General features: G+C 38.9%; 1 protein-coding gene across 1 annotated transcript in view; it reads right to left on the bottom strand.

The window, feature by feature from the left end:
* Window positions 1-447: 447 nt before the first annotated feature.
* The window catches only part of SLC26A3 (solute carrier family 26 member 3), a 40,780-nt gene continuing 19,177 nt past the window's right edge, over window positions 448-22,050 (bottom strand). Inside the window, exons 9-22 of the mRNA XM_050784811.1 lie at window positions 20,575-20,722; window positions 20,350-20,463; window positions 20,168-20,245; window positions 17,034-17,129; window positions 15,556-15,662; window positions 14,018-14,087; window positions 13,833-13,925; window positions 11,841-11,936; window positions 10,986-11,219; window positions 9,095-9,149; window positions 4,699-4,841; window positions 4,516-4,581; window positions 1,674-1,768; window positions 448-559 (exon numbers count right to left, since the gene is read on the bottom strand). Coding sequence (XP_050640768.1) covers window positions 448-559; window positions 1,674-1,768; window positions 4,516-4,581; window positions 4,699-4,841; window positions 9,095-9,149; window positions 10,986-11,219; window positions 11,841-11,936; window positions 13,833-13,925; window positions 14,018-14,087; window positions 15,556-15,662; window positions 17,034-17,129; window positions 20,168-20,245; window positions 20,350-20,463; window positions 20,575-20,722 — 1,507 coding nt within the window. The remainder of the gene's footprint in view (window positions 560-1,673; window positions 1,769-4,515; window positions 4,582-4,698; window positions 4,842-9,094; window positions 9,150-10,985; window positions 11,220-11,840; window positions 11,937-13,832; window positions 13,926-14,017; window positions 14,088-15,555; window positions 15,663-17,033; window positions 17,130-20,167; window positions 20,246-20,349; window positions 20,464-20,574; window positions 20,723-22,050) is intronic.

Here is a 22,050-nt window from a genome sequence, read left to right as displayed (position 1 = left end):
CCTTATATTCAAAGTATTGTGGCCAGGAAATAAATCTTAATGTTTAAAATACATTACTGAAATACATGCAAAACCATGAGAGAGAAATGTATTTAATTCTGAACATTAGTATTTCCTACCTGCTTTTCTGGTTATAATTGTACAATGCTAAATTAGTGACTTTGGAACAAATCTGTGGAATGCACCTATAATTATTCCTGAGTTTAGTCCTTATCTTGTAATCAGTTTTTAGTTAGGTCTTAATTTCTTTTGGGAGGTGATGTTTTCTAATAATTAAAAGTCTGAGTTGTATAGAGTTAGACTATCCAGACAGATTTCTGGCTTTACCACCTGTGACTATCTAATTTAGACTAGTTACTTGCTTTTGAGTCTTCATTTACTTTTTTTTTAAAAAGTAGGGGAAATCATAATACCGACATTATTGGGGCTATTTTGAGAGTTAAATGACTATATTTTAAAACGAGAGTCAATAGGATTTCCTGGTGGATTTTTAGGCTTGATCAGCTTAAGAAAAATGGAGTTGTCATTAACTGAGGTAGAAAAGATGCTGGTAGAGAGACTAGGGGAAGATGAACAGGTCAGCCGTGACATATTGAAATCCAGATGAAGATGCTAGAAACGTGAATTAAATATCCCTCTTTTATATTCTTGTTCATGCAGTGTAGGGTCAACCATTTAAAATATTTCATTTACATTTCTAAGTGGTAAGTTCTGTGTTTAGATAAAAATATGTATCAAATGCTTAAATAACTTACACAATAATTTTAAAGATAAACTGCTCAACATGTATTACTTTCACCCTTTCTGAATTTCTGTAATGTGTTTGTCTCTTCACAAGTTGTTCTGTCTCCCAGTTGCATCCTTTCCCTTCCAATCTTGCTCTGGTTTACATAAGTTTATTTTTATGTTCCAACATGGTCTCTTGACCTCTTCCTAAATTAGGGATCAGATTTTGGTACTAGTCAATTTCCAATATGTGCTCTGAGGCAGGCAAGTAGAAGCTCAGCCCCATGTATTCCCATTACTAGAAGTATACCCAACCTTAGTGGCCTACAAGAAAAAAACATTTAACGATAAGGATAAGTAAACCTCTAAGGTGTTAAGGTTGAATGTACTGTGATGTGGGCACAAGAATTGGAGTGCTTGTGCTTGTTTCTTGAGTTTTTTTTGTTGTTGTTTGGTTTGGTTGGCAAGAAGAATGCAGAGGGCACCTTTGCTTGGGAAGATGGAGACCTCAACGACAATCCTATATATAAGGCATTTGCCTCAACTTCAAACCAAATGATTGAGTAAATAGGCTCCTGTTTTCAATTTCGACTTCCTGCCCTCTTTAGAGGAGAAGTTCTTAACCCAAGATTTGTGGGGCATTTTATATGTAAATTTTGTCTTTGTGTGTGTGTTTCCCCCCCCCCCCCAAAGTCCATAGGGTGTATGAGACTCTATAAGGTGTCGACTCAAAAAGTTAAACACTTAATAAAGAGTGCTGTGGCTGGGCACAATGGCTCACATCTGTAATCCCAACACTTTGGGAGTCCGAAGCAGGAGGATTGCTTGAGGCCAGGAGTTTGAGACAGCCTGGGCATCATAGATCCTGTCTCTACAAAAAATGGGAAAATAAGAGAGTGCTGATATTCTACTTTTAAGATTGGCTATGTAAATAACCTGTATCTTACCTTTGTGTATGTAGTTTTAAGTCCAATAGATAAGCCCTCTCAACGACACTAACAGAGTGGAAAGGTACCTTGACAACAATGTTCAGAGGTAAGATCTAAAACAATTGGGACAGCTTTTCCCATTGACAGAGTGGTTTGATGTTTAATAAAGGGCGTTGAATATTTTTCTCTTGGTGCTGATATTTCTAACTATTACATAAATACAAATTTTCACCAAGAGCCATACCAGTGGAAAAGGAGAAGCAGGTGTACTGAATCTCCTCCTCCAGATAAATTGAACTCTAGAGCTGTTATTCTGCCCTGTGAGTTACAAATAATAACCAGCAGTGAAAAAGAAGAGTCGTACTACTTCTCTGCCATCTGTTTTCCTTGTTCCCACTGAGACCAGGAAGAATTGGCTACCCATCTTTTCTTTTCACCTTCCTTTTAGTTTTTTTAGAAAGCTAAAAAAGCTTTCTCATTTTTTAGCTTGTATAGTTTTCATACTAAATCTATGTAGTTACAGATATTACATTAGAGGATTGTGTTTAAAATCTGGATAGGAGGTTGGATGCTTTAAAAAACTGATAATCATAAAATCTGAGCAAAGAAGCCTGATTACAGGGGTTCTGTTAGAAGATTCTCATGTAGCAGGTTTCCAGCCAGACCACTATATTACGGGACCCACAGCAAGCATGTTTCAGAAAGCTAACAAATTTAACAAGACACATCCACTGTACAACTGATTTTTTTAATGGAAATAGTGTGACCTGTATAAATTATGACATTCAAAACAGTGGCGTCAATACACTGCTAAACATGCATGAAGGTAGTGACTAGGATGGAAATCTGTCAGTGCTACAAAAATACATACGAACAAAATAATTTTTGTCCTTTGATAAATCTACAAGATATAAAATTAAGAATATTTACATAATTTCATACTAGACATGTGAAGAATATGCCATACTAGAACAATCTTGTTCCAAAGTTTGAAACATATTCTGTCAAAAATACTCTTTATACAATATATGAACTTATCAATAACTTTCTGGGTATAAAGTTGTTTTTTATGTCATGGTCAGATGAAGATCCCTCTGAATTATATGTTGATTAGAATTTTGTTTCACCTGGTACCTGGAAGAAGACAGAAAGTTACTGTTTTAAAACACTTGTCAAGTTCTGTTACAATGATCACATCTTAGGAGCTAGAATTTACCAAAGTTATCAGTTTTTTTGTCTTGAATTTTAATGATCAAATATCTTCCATCACTACTTGTTTAACATAGATTCATGTGATACCACATTGTAATTCAAAGGCCTAATTTAACTTAAAGTAATGGACAGTGTGTTGTAGCAATATCTTTCTTCACATTTGTTCCAAAGAACTCTGTGTTGGCCTGGTACATTCAGCTTTTACCCCAGTCACCACTGGTGGCCTATCCACAGCTGATGATTTACCTTCCTAGAGGCTGGACAAAGAGCTGGTGTTAAATGTTTCTTTTTTTAATACGGGGAAGCCAAGGTCCACCAATGTGCTAGCTACATTTGTTAGACAATGGGTTCTAGTGTTTGGGTCAGACATGAAGTTTAAATGCTGTTCCTACCCTTTATCCTCCAATACTTGGTGACAGTTGTGAATGCAGTTACTGAGGAGAGGATTTCTGGTGCGAGGCTCTTCTTATAAGGTACTCAGGCAAGGTGCCAGTTTTATTGGGGTTCTCTGGAATCTAGTCCTGGGAGACAGAATCATGGTGCTTATCTACGTTCACCTCTTACCTCAGGTCTATCCAATTTTCTGGAATGGACTTTTCATCTGACCTTTGCTACTTGATACCACTCTTAATAATGTTCCAGATTTATCTTATGCTATACATTTCTTTTTCATTTTGACTAGAAATTCCTTTTTTGAGACCTTTCAGCTAAGAGAAATACCACTGGCTGCCTGCCATGCTTGAAGACAATCATTAAATTCTTTCTCTGGTCCCTCAATCCGTTAGTTTTTCACCAGAGGATAGAGATGGTGTACTATAGTGAACAGAAGACAGGTCTTGTCATCAGAAAGATCTTAGTGCAATCCTGTTGGGGTCACTTGGTGTGTGACCTCAAGCAAATTAAGCTCTCTGAGCCTGTTTCCTGTTTTTTTTTTTTTTTTTTCATTTGGAAAATGAAGATATCTCCTTTGTATATTGTTATAAGGATTGAGATACTGAATGTAATACACCTGCCATCTACCTGGCCTACAGCAGAAACCCATTTTAATTTGTGATTCTACTTTTCCCAAACTAGAAACATTGCTTTAAAGGACTGGATGTTCTAGAAATGAACATCTGCAATGAAATGGGACTCTCCAGTTAAATGCTGAATTGGCAACTCACTCCAGTAAGGAAGGATAGAAACTTGTTTCATTGCTTGACTGGACACTGTGCTAGGGACTTCTCAAGCATCTGACTATTGGGAGGTGTGTATTAGCTTATTTTCATCGCTTATTCACCTGTAAATGGAAATAGCAATACCTTCCCTGCTACGTGGATTATTACAGGGCCAGAATAAGAGCATTGTTGTAAGTGGTTTGAAAAATAAAGGAAGATATGCTCAATATTGCATTAACGGAGATCTGTTATCACTATTTTTTCATCCTTTTTTTGTACGGGTCTGAGTTTCTTTTCCCAAAAACTCCCTGTGAGATTGGTTAGCATTGCTTCAGTTCTCTAGGGGTGAGGCACAGAGGCTCAAGCAAGTGCTGGACTTTCTGCCACATGCAGGAAGTGGCCTCACTACTTTGAAGGTGTTTTTTTTTTTGTTTTTTGTTTCTTTTTTGCTGTGATGTCTAGGTGAAGATAAACCTGTTGAAGAATCTTACCTGATATTCCCGATTACGTAATCCTCCATTTGTATTTATGGTAAAATCAATTTTTCCATCTTTTTCCTGAGAAAAAGAGAATGGAAATAGGGATTAGGGGCTGGTTTTTTTTAATGTTGAAAAATAATGAGAAATTTAAGGAGTGGCTGCTTATGCAATTGTGAGTCATCAAAGAGCTGGTACCTGACTGGGTTTAAACTTTGAAGTACTGTAATCTTTCTTCATCGAAATATGCAAAACAGCATCATGGATTGTTAAGAAAAGTATTGAGGTTTTCACTTCACCATCAAAAAATTCATACCGGTTAAGCTTCTCAATGAAGTCATCTGAAGAGAGAAAAACAGTAACTTTTAGGAAAAAAACAATTGTTTGACCACCAGTTTTTCCTTGAGGCTAGTAATTTCACCTTCCATTTGCAAATGTGCGTTTCATTGACATTTGGTTGTTTGTAGGTTGCAGTGGTATAATACTGGTCTATCTTTAGTACAATGTCTTTTGGAACTAACAAATACCTTTGTAATAAAAAAAAATTAATGCCCTAATGTAAAACGGAGGAAGGCAAAGGAGCAAATGAAAAACAGTAGTTCCTAGAAGAAAACTCATTTAGGCAGGAGCCTAGTGAATTGATCTCCCTGCTTAATGATTGGAGTATCAAGTGTGGCTTCTTATTAAAATTTAGGATTCTGCCAAAATGGAACATATGTTTATGGACCAGTGATATGCTGTGGTTCTTTATTGTAGCCCATTTTCGCAAAGCTGCTGGGTTTTATAAGAAAACATCTTCCTTACCACTTACCTCTAATCATCTTTGAGAAATCCCATTTTTGTAGGCACTAAACAGCATTCATTTACATGGATTACTCAACCAACTATTACCTTATGTCTGCCATGTGCAAAACTCTGGCTGAGTAATAAAGATCAAAAGATAAATTAGACCTGAATCTTGCCCTCAAGGAAGATAGAACATTTATTTATATATTCCTGTAGTACTGACAGAAGACGTGTTGTATAATAATGAGGGCAAGGAGCAATCTAGTTTTTTTCCTTGTTTTCTTAGTTTTAGAATAATTCCCAACACATAGTATGTCTTCATATTTTTTGTTGAATATATAAGAGAGATATAGATCAAGTACTATGAAAATTCTGAGAAAGTTACCTCTTGGTGGGTATCTGGGAAAACTTGAGCAGGTACCATCTAAAAGTGCCTAGGATTTGGAAAAAAGTGGAGGAAGAGAAGGTACACAATCATGGAGATGGATTCTTCTGTTCACAGACAAGCTTTCAGTGATAGAGGGAGAGGGACCATGGAGGGCATTGTGGCCACCAGGATCTGGGATGGAGAGGGTGGTGTGCAATGACAAGGAAGGTGATAATCTTTGATAAAGACTGAAAAGAATGCCAGGCAGTAGAGACAGCAGGAACAGATACTTTCCAAGATATCTGGGATGATGGAAAAGGGTAAAATTGTTAGTAAATTAAAGGTTCCTGGGATCAAGGGGATATTTTTAATTATAAGGAAGCCTTGACAATGGTTGAACTAATTTTCAGTCCCACCAACAGTGTATAAGCACAGTGTAGCGATTCCTCAGAGGGCTAAAGACAAAAATACCATTTGACCCAGCAATTCCATTACTGGGTATATACCCAAAGGAATATAAATCATTCTGTTATAAAGATGCATGCATGCGTATGTTGATTGCTGCACTATTCACAATAGCAAAGACATGGACTCAACATAAATGCCCATCAATGATAGACTGGATAAAGAAAATGTGGTACATATACACCATGGAATACTATATAGTCATTAAAAAAACCAAGATAATATCCTTTGCAGGTACATGGAGTTGGAGGCCATTATCCTTTAGCAAACTAATGCAAACAGAAAACCAAATACTGCATATTCTCACTTATAAGTGGGAGCTAAATGATGAGGACACATGGACACATGGAGGGGAACAATAAACACTGGGGCCTATCAGAGGGTGAAGGGTGGGAGGAGGGAGAGGATCAGGAAAAATAACTTATGGGTACTAGGCTTAATATCTGGATGATGAAATAATCTGTACAACAAACCCCCATGACATGAGTTTACCTATGTAACAAACCTGCATGTGTACCCCTGAACTTAAAAGTTTTTTTTTTAAAGTCTTGAAACTGGAATATGTCTGTATATTTTAGGGACAGGATCCAGTAGAAAGGAAGAGATTAAGGATGCCAATTTTATACCTTTCGAAGGACCTGTGTACCACTTGTCTCTTCTCCCTAAAAAGCTCCCCCTAAGTACTGTCAAGGTTGACTGCCTCACTTCATTCTAGTCTCTACTAAAAATGTCATTTGCTGGACATCCCTGATCAGCGGTCCTTCCCTCCCTCCCTCCCTCCCTCCCTCCCTCCCTTCCTTCCTTCCTTCTCTCTCTTTCCTCTCTCTCTCTTTTCTTTTTTTCTAATTTGAGACAGTCTTGCTCTGTCACCCAGGCTGGTGTGCAGTGGCATGATCACAGCTCACCGCAGCCTCGACCTCCCAGGCTCAAGTGATCCTTCCATCCTTCCACCTCAATCTCCTGGGTAGCTGGGACTACAGGCACATACCACCACACCCAGCTAATTTTTTTTTTTTTTTTTTTTTTTTTTTTTTTTTTTTTTTTTTTTGAGACGGAGTCTCGGTCTGTCGCCCAGGCTGGAGTGCAGTGGACGGATCTCAGCTCACTGCAAGCTCCGCCTCCCGGGTTCACGCCATTCTCCTGCCTCAGCCTCCCGAGTAGCTGGGACTACAGGCGCCCGCCGCCTCGCCCGGCTAGTTTTTTGTATTTTTTAGTAGAGACGGGGTTTCACTGGGTTAGCCAGGATGGTCTCGATCTCCTGACCTCGTGATCCGCCGGTCTCGGCCTCCCAAAGTGCTGGGATTACAGGCTTGAGCCACCGCGCCCGGCCTTTTTTTTTTTTTTTTTTTAGAGATGAGGATTCACCATATTGCTCAGGCTAATCTCAAACTCTGGGGCTTAAGTGATCTGCCTGCCTCAGCTTTCTAGAGTGCTAGGATTACAGGCATGAGCCACCACTCCCAGCCTCTGTTTCTTAACCCTGCTTTTTTCTTAGCACTTATCACTACCTGAAATATGCTTTTATTTGTTTATTATATGGCTTTCCGATGCGACTATAAGCTTCATGAGGACAGGGGCTTGTCAGATTCACTGCTGTATTCCCAGCACCCAGAACAGTGCCTGATAAATAGTAGGTATTCAGTAAGTCTTTACTGAATGCCTATGATGTCCTAGGATCTAGGGAAGAGACAGGAAATAAGAAGGTAAGCAAGAACAATACCTGCCCTGGAAGAGATATAGTCTAGTAGGGACACAAACTGAACTGCAAAGTTATTTGATATGTGTGTATTCTGTGGATGCAAACAGTCTGAAGACCCAGTGCCCTGCCTGGGGAAGCAAGAATGTTTTCAGTTATTGTCGGAAAACTGCCTGAAGAAGCTTTCTTCAGAAAATAGGATGGGAGAGCATTATAGGGATGGACAAGGATATTAGTTAGAAAGTCCTTCTAGAAGGCCTAGTTGAGAAATGAGAAGGGTCTAGATTAAAGTTCTGGAAATGGATAGGAAGAGACTGATTTAAGAGGAAATATTTATAGGACCTGGTGACTCACTGACTAGAGGGAAGGAGAGGAGAAATTGGTGATGGTTTCAGGGTTTCTATCTGGAAAACTAGGTAAGCAGTGATGCAGTGATTGTGATAGGAAAGAAGTATTTTTGGGAGGGGGAATCATATACGTAGTTTATTAAAAATATGTATTTGAGGTGCCTGGGGGATATCCGGACAGTCGAGTCCATTGGTCTGCAGCTCAGAAGAAAGGTCTGGGCTGGAGGTATAGTTTGGGGATTCATTAACAAGTAGATATACATGAAATAATAAACATGTAGGAAATTGACTAGAAAGAGTCTGTGGAATTAGAACCATGGTATCGAGTGTAAGTTTGAAGCTTGGGGAAGACTGAAAGAGTGGGAGTTGAACCAATGTCTGACCCTGAGGAGATGTTTGAGAGGTAGGAGGTGAATCAGAAATGTCTTGCCAGAGTCAGGAAGGGAGAGAGTTTCAAAGACAAATGCTAGAGAGAGCGCCTGATGCTTAAGTACGCTGCTGCAGAGGGACCTGAGACGAAGGCAGTTAATCCTGACAATCTGGACATTGCTGATAACCTTGGCAAGGATGGTCTCATCAGCAGGTGAAGCTAAACCAAATTATTATGGGCTGGAGAGTGCAAGGGAAGGGAGGAAGAGAGACAGAAAACAAGGCTACTTTTTCAGGAAATTTAGAGTAAAAAATAGTTAATATATTCCTCCTTTGTTGCCTATGAAATCAGGATTCAAATTGTAGAATTTATTTAATTACATATCAACACAACTAAAATGCAAAGATGCTGTTTCCATAGGGATTTTTATTGGGTTGGCTGCAAATTAGATTTTCATCTTGTTTATATAAAATACTCATTCTTTGGAGAGGCTGTCTAGATTGAGAGTTGGCATTGAGCCTGAAGTGATTGTCAGAACATAAAGCAAAAATAAAGCCACTTACCATCAACTCCAACAATATACACATCTACCTTGATCCTGATAAATTCTTGCAAAATCTGTTAAAAAGAAAGTATATCTTCCTTAGGGAACAGTTTCACTTGTCAGAAATATAAAGAAAACAATCAGAATTATACCTTACGGGTGATGTATTGCTTTCAGAAGCTTTAACATTTTGAAAAGAGATAATAGTGTCAAAAGATACTAAAGTTAAAACCAAGGCTCTATGACAGAAATAAACCCAAATAAAGGAGCCCTTCTCCTCAGTAAGAAGTTAAAAATGATCATTCTTGAAGGGAGTATTATGGGAAAATGTTCTGTCTCAAACTCATAAGAACAACTCTGATTTAATTTTAAAATAGTGTATTCTTTGGGATGATCTCAACTAGAGCTTTCTTGCTGCATAAAAGTTTAAAAAAAGAACCTACGGACCATGAGTTGCTAATTATTCTTGTCCACAATGAATGGATATATCTAGCACCAATGAATCTTTATACATTTTTCTGGTCTCTAGGCTAAGAACAAATACCAGTAGTGATATGAGTAAGATCATGGAAGGTAAGAAAAGTAGCTTATATTGTTGATCAGGTTAGATGATCATTAATATCATTAATATCATTGCCGTCATTAGTAAACACTTTCAGAACCTCTTCTAGGCACTTAACTAAGAATTAGAGCCCTTGTCCTTTGTGTTATACTGCTAGAACCAAAAAATAAATACGTGTGTGTGTGTGTGTGTGTGGATGGGTGGGTGTGTGTGTGAAAATGCAGAAACAGTAAGCTAAAGTAATCAAAAGCTAAAATAAGCAAAAACTGAAACCAAAAAAAGAAAAGAAAACGCAAGTAGACTTAAGAGTTACATGATGTTAACATTAAAAAAAAATTCTTTCATTTTCTAATTTTGTATCCAGTTCACATGTATCCAGTTCATGCTTAATAGGTCTTATCTTAGGTCAGCTCTCACTTGGGTAGATTTTTGTGAAAACCCAAGAAAAAGAGAAAGATGTAGAAATTCTTAAATTTTCTTTTTATATGTTTCTGCATTTCTGTTAGAAACTAATTTATTTTAGAAATGTGATAAATCTGTGGAAAGAAAACAGGCTGCAATCTGATTGTCAGTCGTGTTTTGAAATCACATGTGACATTTATTCTTTCATATATCTATTTGGGTTTTAGCCATGTGAAAATCAGCTTATGGTGAATGAGGATAAAACAAAAGGATCCACTCTTACATTTTTTCCCAGGACCTTTCCAGATCTTCTCTGATTTCAGAATAATTTAGATACTATGCCCACAAAGATTTGAAAACACCACAGAATTGAAATTTGAAAGGAATGTGAGCACAGTTGTCCACCAGCAGATTCATCATACATTATTATTATAGATTTGATTCCCTTCAATATAGTACCCAGTCTCATGGAAAATGCCCTTCTCAAGAGTCCACTGAACACCACCTTTCCCTCCATGGAATACTCTAAGATTATAATTTGCTTCTAATTAAATGCATGTTACCTAAAGGAGCATCCTTCCACAAATACAATTATTATTATTATTTTTTGAGACAGAGTCTCCCTCTGTTGCTGGAGTGCAGTGGTGCAATTTTGGCTTACTGCAATTTCCACCTCCCAGGTTCAAGCCATTCTCCTGCCTCAGCCTCCCAAGTAGCTGGGATTACAGGTGCATGCCACCACGCCCAGCTGTATTTCTAGTAGAGATGGGGCTTCACCATGTTGGCCAAGCTGATCTCAAACTCCTGACCTCAGGTGATCCACCCACCTCAGCCTCCCAAAGTGCTGGGATTACAGGCATGAGCCACTATGCCCAGCCCACAAATACAATTTTTTTTTCACCTTCAGTCATTGATTGGTTGTTTCCATTAAGAACAAAGAAATTACCGATTTAAGGCCCCTCATTGAAGAAACATCAAGAAAGGACACTGCTGAAAAGTCGAGAATGAGGCTGTGGAGGCTGATTTTGGGGACCTCAATGTTGAGAGGAAGCTGATCATTCCAGTCAATCTGGAAGGGCAGGTCTGTGGTATCGATTGGCTCGTCCAGTACTTGTATCTGATTGTTGTCCAGCTCTTCATCGGAATCTTTTATGGTGTCAACAGTACATATAAATCCTTTCTGCAGGAGAGGATAACAAGCGTAAAAACTGTGACCAAGAAAAATATTGTGTATGTCAGAGATAGTCAGTGAGTTTCAGAAGCACTGATTCAGAGTTGAGCCAAACAATGGAATTGGACTACATGTGGTGGCTAATGCCTGTAATCCCAGCACTTTAGGAAACCGAGGTGGGAGGATCACTTGAGCCCAGGAGTTTGAGACCAGCAAGGGCAACATGGTGAGACCCCATCTCTGCAAAAAATTAAAAAATTAGCCAGGCGTGGTGGCACATGTGCTTGTAGTTTCAGCTACTTGCAGGCTGAGGTGGCAGGGTCGCTTGAGTCTGGGAGGTCAAGGCTGCAATGAGCTGTGATCGCACCACTGCACTCCAGCGTAGGCCACAGAGCGAGACACTGTCTCAAAACAACAAGATTGTAGACACTTGTGTTTGGTGCTTTTCCCAGGAGAATAAAAATTTTAGGGAGACCCTCAAAAGGATGTCATTTTAAAATATAACACTCATTGACACATGAAATCCCTCGTTTATCTTGCATTTCACTTAAAGGAATGGAACTAACCCCTTGAATCATCCTTTACTAAGCTTTTAGCTATAATGCATAGAAATGTGGTCAAGGAACTTACTGGTGTTACTTGCAGCAGGCCTTGCTTCTGCAGTTTTCGGATTTTCCTCAAAGCTTTGTTGCGCTTGCGTAGAATTCGAAGTGGACTGAAGCCAACCTGAGAAACCCATTGCTATGTTACAAGAGTACTCAATATTCTGTTATGTATATAGCATAATTCTAACAACTTTAACTGGAGTGATTTGAGGGATTGGGACAGATAATAAAAATATTTGTGACAAAATTTAAACGTGGTTTAAACAACATCAGCAACAACATTGTGTCAGACCCATGGTCTACTCCACCTGTATGCAGTTACCAACAGTCAAAAGTTTTTGTATAACACAGTCCAGGATTCATCCATAAATTATCCATGAATGGACATAAACTCTGTTTGAATCTGTTTTTGTTTGGAACCTACACAACTCTTAGGGGGTTTTATTTTATTTATTTTCTATTTATTGAGTATGAGTGGCACCTACATAAGTATTCTGCTTGTATGTAATTTTTATCATTAAAATTTATATAATTGTATGTTATTTATTATTATATAATTTTATTTTATAATTTTAGTATTATATTTGAGGGTAATCTTTTTTTTGACACTAATGAATTCTTATTGCTGTAATATTTAGTTCCAGATAAATAAGAGAGGAGGATCAAATTATGTAATAAATCCTTGGCTAGGCATGGTGGCTCACACCTCTAATCCTAAGACTTTGGGAGGCCGAGGTGGGAGGATTGCATGAGGCCATGAGTTCAAGGGTAGCCTGGGCAACAAAGCAAGCACTTGTCTCTACAAAAAATTTAAAACTTAGTGGGGTATAGTGGCACATGCCTGGAGTCTCATCTGCTTGGGGGGCTGAGGCAGGGGGATTGCTTGAACCCCAGAGTTTGAGGTTGCAGTGAGCTGTGATCGTGTCAGCCTGGGTGACAAAGCAAGACCTTGTCTCGAAACAAAACAAAACAAAACAAATCCTTGACAAAAAATATAGTTAGATGGAAGTTTACTAGAGTAATTGAAAAGGGCAGTACAGGCCGGGCGCGGTGGCTCAAGCCTGTAATCCCAGCACTTTGGGAGGCCGAGACCGGCGGATCACGAGGTCAGGAGATCGAGACCATCCTGGCTAACCCAGTGAAACCCCGTCTCTACTAAAAAATACAAAAAACTAGCCGGGCGAGGCGGCGGGCGCCTGTAGTCCCAGCTACTCGGGAGGCTGAGGCAGGAGAATGGCGTGAACCCGGGAGGCGGAGCTTGCAGTGAGCTGAGATCTGGCCACTGCACTCCAGCCTGGGCGACAGACCGAGACTCCGTCTCAAAAAAAAAAAAAAAAAAAAAAAAGAAAAGGGCAGTACAGAAAACCAAATATACAATATAATCTCATTTTGCAAACAACAACAAAAAAGTGGGTAGAAAAATATCTGATGCATATCAAACTAATAATAATAGTTAAGGTTTAAGGCAGAGGCTCTATGCAAGGTACAGAGAGACCAAAGGCATATTTCAAGAGGGAGGACTGAGTTTTTTTTGTTAACTGTCAAGATTGCTTCCTTGTCATCATCTCTTCAGTTTGCCAGGGACACTCAGTATTTATTGTTATTCAGTGTTAACTATTCATTTACAACTGCTATACTGAATCTCTTGATGATGCAGTCAAATATTAAATGCTCCTTCATTGTTTCTGAAGTTGATACCCAAAGAAAATCTGTAGGATGACACCTACTAAAAGCCAGCAGCCCAAAATGTGGTAAATTTTTTTTACTCTACAGCAGAATTTGAGAAAAGGATTCTTCTATATTAGATGTCAGCTGAAAAGGCTTATTTCCCAACCTGTTAACAAACTCCCATAAGGTAGTTTCATCTGCTCTGGGACATGGGACAAAAAACACTGACACAACCCCACCTCAACATATGTGACATAACCCAGCCTCAACAATGACCTTACAGAATAATGACATTCCCAGATATTCAGTAAGATTACAAGGAAAAACATTAAATAACCCCAAACCTTACAGCATCGATAAGTTTCTGCCTAAAGAAACCAATGTTTGCAAAGTAGATAGGAGATGGACATCTGAAAATTTTCACTCCTTTCAGCTCATACATCTATAAGGCAGAGAAGCATTGTTAGATGGTGCCCATTAGATCCGTACTTAATATCATTTAGCAAGTCAAAGAAAAAAATGAATCTCCCTTACATCGTAATAATCTTTTTTATTCTTATAGATGTTGCTTCTTCCAATATTAGCCAGTGTGCTGCATTTTGGACTGTCGGGAGAAAAACACCAAGTAAATCATTCATGTATGTTTGTTAAGCCTATAAGGCTAACACTGATTTTTTTTCCTCAGCATACCAAAGCAGGCTCACTTTTCAAAATGTAAAAGGTTGGGGAATCATCATGCTATCAGAGACTCTGGAAGGTGAACACCTTGTTTTACTTATCTTTGTGTCCTCTCACAGCACCTAAAAGGTGCCTCCCATTTGTCATGTTACAGTTTATAAAGCACTCCATATGCTTTTGCCATTTTGTTTCTGAATATCACAGTTATTCCATGAGGTAAGGCAGATATGATTACCCAGTTGTATGGATGAGGACATGGAAAAGTAAAATGACTTGCTTATGACCATTTAGTTTGTCTCTATGTTTGATGGGTTCCCAGTAAATAATGGAATGAAATATAAATAAATGAAAGAGTGCAGGAGTATTTCAATATCGATGTATTCCATCAGTCAGGGATTGACTTTGTGATAACAATTTCTGTTCTAGAACTCCTTAGTTCCCAAGGAAGCCTCTTTCTCTGTCACACCATGTAATTCAAAATAGGCTCAGCAACCACATGGTAGTGATGTTACATGGCAAAGATTTTTAAAAATCAAGGCTGGGTGCCATGGCTAATGACTGTAATCCCAGTACTTTGGCAGGCTGAGGTGGGCAGATCACCCTAGGTCAGGAGTTCATGAACCAGTCTGGCCAACATGGTGAAACCCCACCTCTAGTAAAAATACAAAAATTAGCCAGGCGCAGTGGCAGGCACCTATAGTCCCAGCTACTTGGGAGGCTGAGGCAGGAGAATTGCTTGAACCCAGGAGGCAGAGGTTGCAGTGAACCGAGATTGCACCATTGCACTCCAGCCTAGGCGACAAGCGAAACTCTGTCTCAAAAAATAATAAATAAATAAATAATAACAAAAAAGATGCTTGGACTGAATTATTATTAAAAATCAAGAATTCCAAACGGCTTTTGTAGAATTTTAAGGTAAGAGGGGCCTTTGAGAAGTTCTCTAATCCAGCTCCATATTTTAAAGGTATGAGTGCAATCTAACAACCTATAAAAGAAATCCATCCACTAGATGGAAAGAATCTCAGTCTCAGTAACACATTTCCATGTTTAACAAGTACAAGGCAAAGACATTAAACCTGCTTGGAATAGAATTACTTTTGGTTTATAGCTGGGAGAACAGACTCAGAGATTTATATGATTTATTTGAACTGGAGTCAAAGCCAGGAGCAGACCAACAGCAGGTCTCCTCCCTGGGCTGATACTCTAAAGCTGGGCCATGCTATTGCCCTTCAGGCCTTGAAATGAGCAACCGGAGGGAGGATAAACTACCCCATCCTGATAGAAATGCACACCTATCAACCAACTACTGTTCTCTTAGCCAGTGACATTTTTTTTTCTCTTCTGATTTGGGCAGGTCCAAGCATGCTTGCATGCAGAGCACTTTGAGCACTCACAATTGGGTCCTGAACACGATGGTTAGCAGTTGAAACGCCACACTAGCTGCCAGGCCTAGCCCAAGTCCCAGGACAATGGTGAAGATGCAGGTCGTGACCCAAATTAACTGTGAAAAGAAAGCAACATATACACTACAATTTACTTTGATTAAAGTACAATGTGGAGACGGGGTCTTTAAATAAACTTTTTTTCTTTTTTTGTAGAGACAGTGAGACCTTGTCTCTAAAAAAAAAAACAAAAATTAAAAACTTTGCCAGACGTGGTGGAAGTTGGAAGTTGTCATCTTGGGCAAGGGAGCAAAGTGCACAGAAGACACTTGTCTCAAGAGGTCGTTTCTGCTGGCTCAGGTTCTGGGCCACAAAAACACAAGCAAACATAAGAGGATTCAAAGAAAGTGTATTCATTTCTAATCCCATTTCCAACCCATTTAGGAAATGGAATTGTCTGTCACAGTGATAATTATAATTGCAAAAACCGCAATTATTTTTGCACCAACCTAATATAACCAGCTGCTGTTCATTAAAATCAGCAAATTAGACTAGGCATGAAGGCTCACATCTGTAATGCCAGCACTTTGGGAGGCTGAGGTGGGAGGATCACTTGAGGCCAGGAGTTGGGCAACATAGTGAGAATCTGTTTCTACAAAAAATTTTAAAAAATTAACTGAGGATGGTGGTGTGCAGCTGTAGTCATAGCACTCAGGAGGCTGGGGCAGGGGGATCGCCTGAGCCCAGGAGTTTGAGGTTATAGTGAGCTAGGATGGCACCATTGCACTCCAACCTGGCTGACAGAGGGACATCCTATCTCTTAAAAAAAAAAAAAAATCAACAAATTAACTGGTAGAGCTTATACTAATGTTTTGGTCTGTGGATTTAATTGATGGTTGCTATCTTTATAAGAATTTTAGCATGCCAAAAGGGTGTTAAAATGCCCCACAAAAGTAAATCAACTGTAGTTTACTAGTTATGATCTTTAAATACCTAAGGGTATGTTAACAAGCATTTTTATACCACAGACTTTGACCCTGTTAAAATAGCAAAGCATGTGAGAGCAAGGGGAAGCCTTTCCAAATGAGAGTATTTCCAAAAGGAATGTTTGGAAATTAAGTTCTTCACAGATTCGTGGAAACAAACACATTATGTAATGAAAAACAGAAGCCATGCATACCCTAAAATTCCAAGAGTTTCTGTAGTATTTCGGATTACTGCAAGAACTTTTAGAATAGGCCTAAGGAAGTTCCAGACTAGTGTTTCATGGAGCCCCTTCTTTTAAATTAAAAGTAGCCCATTTTTTTAAAGTCCCAGAAAACGATCATTAGAGTATGCAATTTAAAAATAACAAATAAAACTAATGTTATTTTGAACAGATATATAGAAACAAAATTTCACTTAGTTTACAATATAAACATGCATTTCACATTAACATTAAAATGCTATTGTGATTTATCTCTCTTTCAAATACTATTGCCTCTACTTACACAATCATATTTATCCTTTCGCCACAATCTGCATATTTCAGCAAACTGCATCAGCATTCCCTTTAAGTTTCCCAGTGCTAAAGCTGCCAGGACGGACTGTGAAAAACATAAACATCAGATGTACTTTAAGTTAATGAAATAAATCATATGGAAGCAAAGGTTAAGGCTGTAGATAAGTGTGTGCTTTAAAGGGCCTCAAAGCAAATCAAAGCATACACCCTTTTCCGGTGTGCGATGCCACGCAGGACACACCAGAACTGGGACTCTGACCTGTTCCTATGAATGACTTTGTCCCCACCACAGTGACAAGGCCTAGACTGCTCTTGTGATTATGAGATAGATGATCTGATGGCATTTAGTAGCCTGCACCTTGGGACAGAGAAAGGCAGACCTTCAGACATATGACAGATAAACACTTGGAATAAATTCTTCCCAAGCAGAGACAGTCTAATGTGTGTTTGTTTATTGGAGTCAAGGAGAAGGGGGTTGCTCTTTGTTAAAAAAAAATAATAATAATAGCTTGGGGAGCTTGAGGTCCTGGAATGAGATGACTTGAGGCGGGCTTTCTGAGACAGCATGAAACATATCCATCTAGTTCCTGCTGTATCCCCAGAACCTACTATGTTAAATGCATATAGGAGGGCCTTTAAAATTAGTCAGTGAATGAGTGGCTGAACCAACGAATGAATATTTCCCAGGCCAGTACTAATCCCTACAGCCACACTTCAGGCTTCCAATTCTTCCACTGCCAGAATGTGATCTTTTGTCTTGCAGGTATTGTGACAGTTAGGGTGAAAAATGCTAAATAGCTAAGTACATTCTCTTTGTTCTTTGGATTTTAACATAATTGTAGGAACATGCCCCTCACGCTCCCATTCCCCCTGCCAATTTACGTTGTTTTATTCTGAATAGAGTATAGAATTTGTATACTGCTATACCATGAAAACACAATGTACAAAGAAAAGCCATACGCAGTTTTTATTTTTATATCTTGAGGACGGTAGAACTGATCTGCCTATTTCTAATTTTCACAGGTAATCCTTATAATATAATATCTAAGCAATTAATTTTACTAACTGTGAGAATAGAGGTCACAACTTAGAAGAAATATGGTCTTAAGTGACTTTTAAAAAATTTGGTACACAAGTGAATGCCAGTTAAAAAATGCTGAAAATTGAATAAAGTCTGTAATCTACTTAACATACTATACTAATGTATAGTACTGATATTGTACTACAGCTATGTAAGATGTCACCTTTTGGTAGCTAGGTGAAGAATTCAGAGGACTGTACAACAGGCCTCTCCACTTTGCGGGACTTTAAATTCTCTAAGTATAAACTATGTCAAGAGACACCTGGCGAAGAGACTTCTTTTTTTTTATTGGGCATTATTTCCCAACTAGTCAGTATTCTACGGAAAAACAATTTGAAATAATTTACAATGACATACATATATAACAGAGTACTTTTAAAGTAAAGATTACAGAGCATTAAGAAATCATAGAAAGGAAAGGGGGATAATTTCCGCAGGAACCTGGTATCCATACTGCATTTGATATAAAGGATTAAATGAAGATAAAATGCTTAGAGCTCGCTGACACGCAGTGAGAACTCAACAAATACCTATTATGAGCTTTTCCTATGGGTTATTTTGCCTTCATATGATAAAAAGAAGCAAAATAGTTATTCAGGTGAATGAAAGAAAGACATTCCTGACCACAATGATCTAAAAAGAACATATCACAGGACCCTTTTAAAAAAGGGCTTTGATTAAATCTTGGACAAGATTTGGTAATTATTTCTTTAGTGTCTCCAAATTGATGTGGGCTAGGTAGAACCCAAGTTTATACCCAGGGAGAAGTATGAGAGGGTGGAGTTCTCTCTGTAGGGGTGAGTGTGTGTGTGTTTATTTTTATTGAGATACGTTCTTCTGTTTCTTTAGTAGTGACTTTTTCATTCCTTTTATGCCACTTATTTTGAAATCAGAAGGATAGCCTATGGAGAATGCATATTTTTAGCAAACTGTTCTCTGCCCTGCTTGAAGATGGATTTGGCCAGTGAGCTTTTTGAGATGACCACATTGGGAGTCTAGAAACCTGGGACCAAAGTCACCATTCGGCTACCAACCAACAAGGAAAAAAGGCCTAGGTAACAGCCAATAGACATTGGTGGGCTGTATCATATTTATATGTCCTTTGTAGCCAGAAGTGTAATGCAATGTAGAAGAATAATAATGTTAACAATAATGACTATCATTTATCAAGTATTTATCATATGCCAAACCCCCTCAGCTAAGTAGTTCACATTCATGCTCTTTTTATTTTTATAGTCACTCTCTATAGTGGGTATTATTTCTCTTTCTATTTTACAAATGCACTTGAGGTTCAGCAAGGTTTAGTAATTTGCCCAAAATCACATAGATGATAAGTGGCAGAGCCAGGATTAGAAGGAGGTCAGCAGGGCTCCATGTACCCCCTCAAAATTATATTAAAACCACAGGAACAATGTATTTACTGTCATCATGTCTCCTAGAGAGCCTTTGCTTTCCAGGGTCTGATGGTATGTTTTACATCTGAGTGCTGCAACAGTTTACAAAGCATTAAACTAAACCCTCAAGCTTACAGGCAGAGGAGCATGAGAGTAGGGCTGGGAGGTCTGTGCTGGCTATTCACTCCCATCCCATAATCCAACAGTGTTGGTCTTGGAGTTAAACCAAAGTTCTAGGAGCTTCAGAGTGTGTTCCTAAGAACGAGTTGTGTGGCTGGTAGCGCCATTCTCTGAATTAGAGAGAGGGCCTGATTACCTTAACCTTTAAGAAAACCTCGACTCAGTCCATGCATATTGAAGGTGTGGTGCCAGGTGCCCTCCTATTTCAACATTAATTCTGTTTGGGGCTATGCACATGCAAAGTGTAGAGGAGGTAAGGCAGGTTGGGCATCTGTGTTCCTAACATTCAGAACACGTTGCCAGGGGAAAAGAAATATTTTTGGCTCACACAGAGTATTGGCTAAGAAAAGTACTTGAGAGTTTGTCATTACCTCCTTTCCCCTAGTTTAGTTTGTGCTTTCAGAATTTAAGAACCAGGGTCCTTGATTTACCACCAAAAGGAGAGATGCTGTCCAAAGACAGTGTTACCCTTTGTAGAGGCTCCAGGAGAAATCCAATGGCTAGAATGACAATCAGCACGATGATGGCACTAATAAGCCCAGCAATCTGTGAGGATAAAAAATTATTATCACCAACTCAACTTTTCCCCTGGCTTGAATTTCCTAGTTACTAATGCTAGGACGGTGCTTGCAGCAAATATCTTGACATACCTGTGTTTTGCCTCCTGTGCTCTCCTGAACTGCTGATCTGGAGAGGGCAGTACTCCCAGCAAATCCTCTGAATGCTCCACAGACTATGTTACCCAATCCCAAGGCTATTAACTCCTGACAGGAAAACAAGAAGGAACCTTTTTCAGAAGTGGCACCATTGATATTATGTGTGCAAAATATTATTTAAAGTTGCCCATTGAGACCCAGTGTAGTTTGTATACTTACCTGATTGCCATCAAGTGGGTAATCGTGTTTGAGGGAATAGACGCTGGCAACTGAAAAGGCCACTGCAAATCCAACCATTGCGATGGCAAAGCAATCTCCTATGGTTTCTTGGAAAACCGCCACATCAGGTGCATTAGGGGGCTCAAATCTAAAATCAAAATTAAGCAAGTCTGAATGTCACCAACCAATTTATAAACTGATATAATCATTGGACAAATCTATGAATGAATGCAATCTAGGCTGAGTTGTGTCTCACTTTGGAGTATGATTAACGAGAATTTAGCTCCACTGACAACTTTGCAATCTGCTTTCTTACTGCTGAAAAGCAGCACTGCCTGAATTTGGCAAAAAATTGCAAATTCAATCCAAGGATAGTGGTAAATGAGATATGATTTTGCCAGTAGAACCACGTTATAATGTGCATATGTATTCCTATAAGCTTCCTGTAAAGTGTCTTCTATTCCACTCGTATTGTTATGCTGGGTTGCAAAGTATTACTCAAAATGCTCCCGATAGTTATCCATAGATGAAGGCCCTTTGAGCAAACACAATTGTGAGACAAGGAAAGCAAAAAAGTCTTCTTTCCATTGATAATAATAACCTTTCATGGAAAGCTCCTGGTAAACAGATGGGCCTTGGACTGCCCTACACTACACAGAAATGCTAGAGCCAACCATGACCCTAATGGAGAGTGGGTTTCTCTTTAAGGTGATATATGTCAGAGAAACCTTCAACTCACAGGGCATACTTCTGTGTTTATGCCTCATGAATGTAGATCAGTTCAATTATATTTACTACTTGTATTATAAAAGGTGCATGTATCTCAAACTCAACATCAATTTACTAAAATGTTCCACTCCTGTAAATGTCTATTTCTGTCATCAGACTTATTGGAAGTGGGTTAATTAGGTCTAATCAACTCTTTCTGAATGGCTCTTCCACATTTTGTGAATGTCTATGGTACTACATTTTTAGCTTTAATTTTGAAGAAGTACTATTATACCATATTCTGATGCCATTATAAATCCAAAGGTTAGCTTGGAATGTTGCTTTGTTTTTTTTAATAACCAGGACTTTATTATTCTTTTGTTCTGGTCTCTGAACACCGTAGACACAATGGTGTGATGAAGATTTACAGTCTAAAGACTTGGGTTCATTTCCTGGCTCTGCCACTTGCCCTTCTCGAGTCACAATTTCCTCATTTGTAGAGTGAGGATAATAACACTTGTTCTCTGATTTTTGAGATGGGGGTCTCCTGTTTCCTAGGCTGGAGTGCACAGCTCACTGCAACCTCCACCTTCCAGGCTCAAGAGACCCCCCCGCCTCAGCCTCCCAAGTAGCTGGGACTACAGGCACCCGCCACCATGCCCGGCTAATTTTTGTATTTTTAGTAGAGATGGGGTTTCACCATGTTGGCCAGGATGGTTTCGAACTCCTATCCTCAAGTGATCCACCTGCCTTGGCCTCCCAAAGTGC

Source organism: Macaca thibetana, chromosome 3 (genome assembly GCF_024542745.1).
Source record: "Macaca thibetana thibetana isolate TM-01 chromosome 3, ASM2454274v1, whole genome shotgun sequence".
NCBI classification, from domain to species: domain Eukaryota; kingdom Metazoa; phylum Chordata; class Mammalia; order Primates; family Cercopithecidae; genus Macaca; species Macaca thibetana.
Note: the sequence above shows the minus strand (reverse complement) of the source record. Positions and strands in the feature narration are given on the sequence as shown.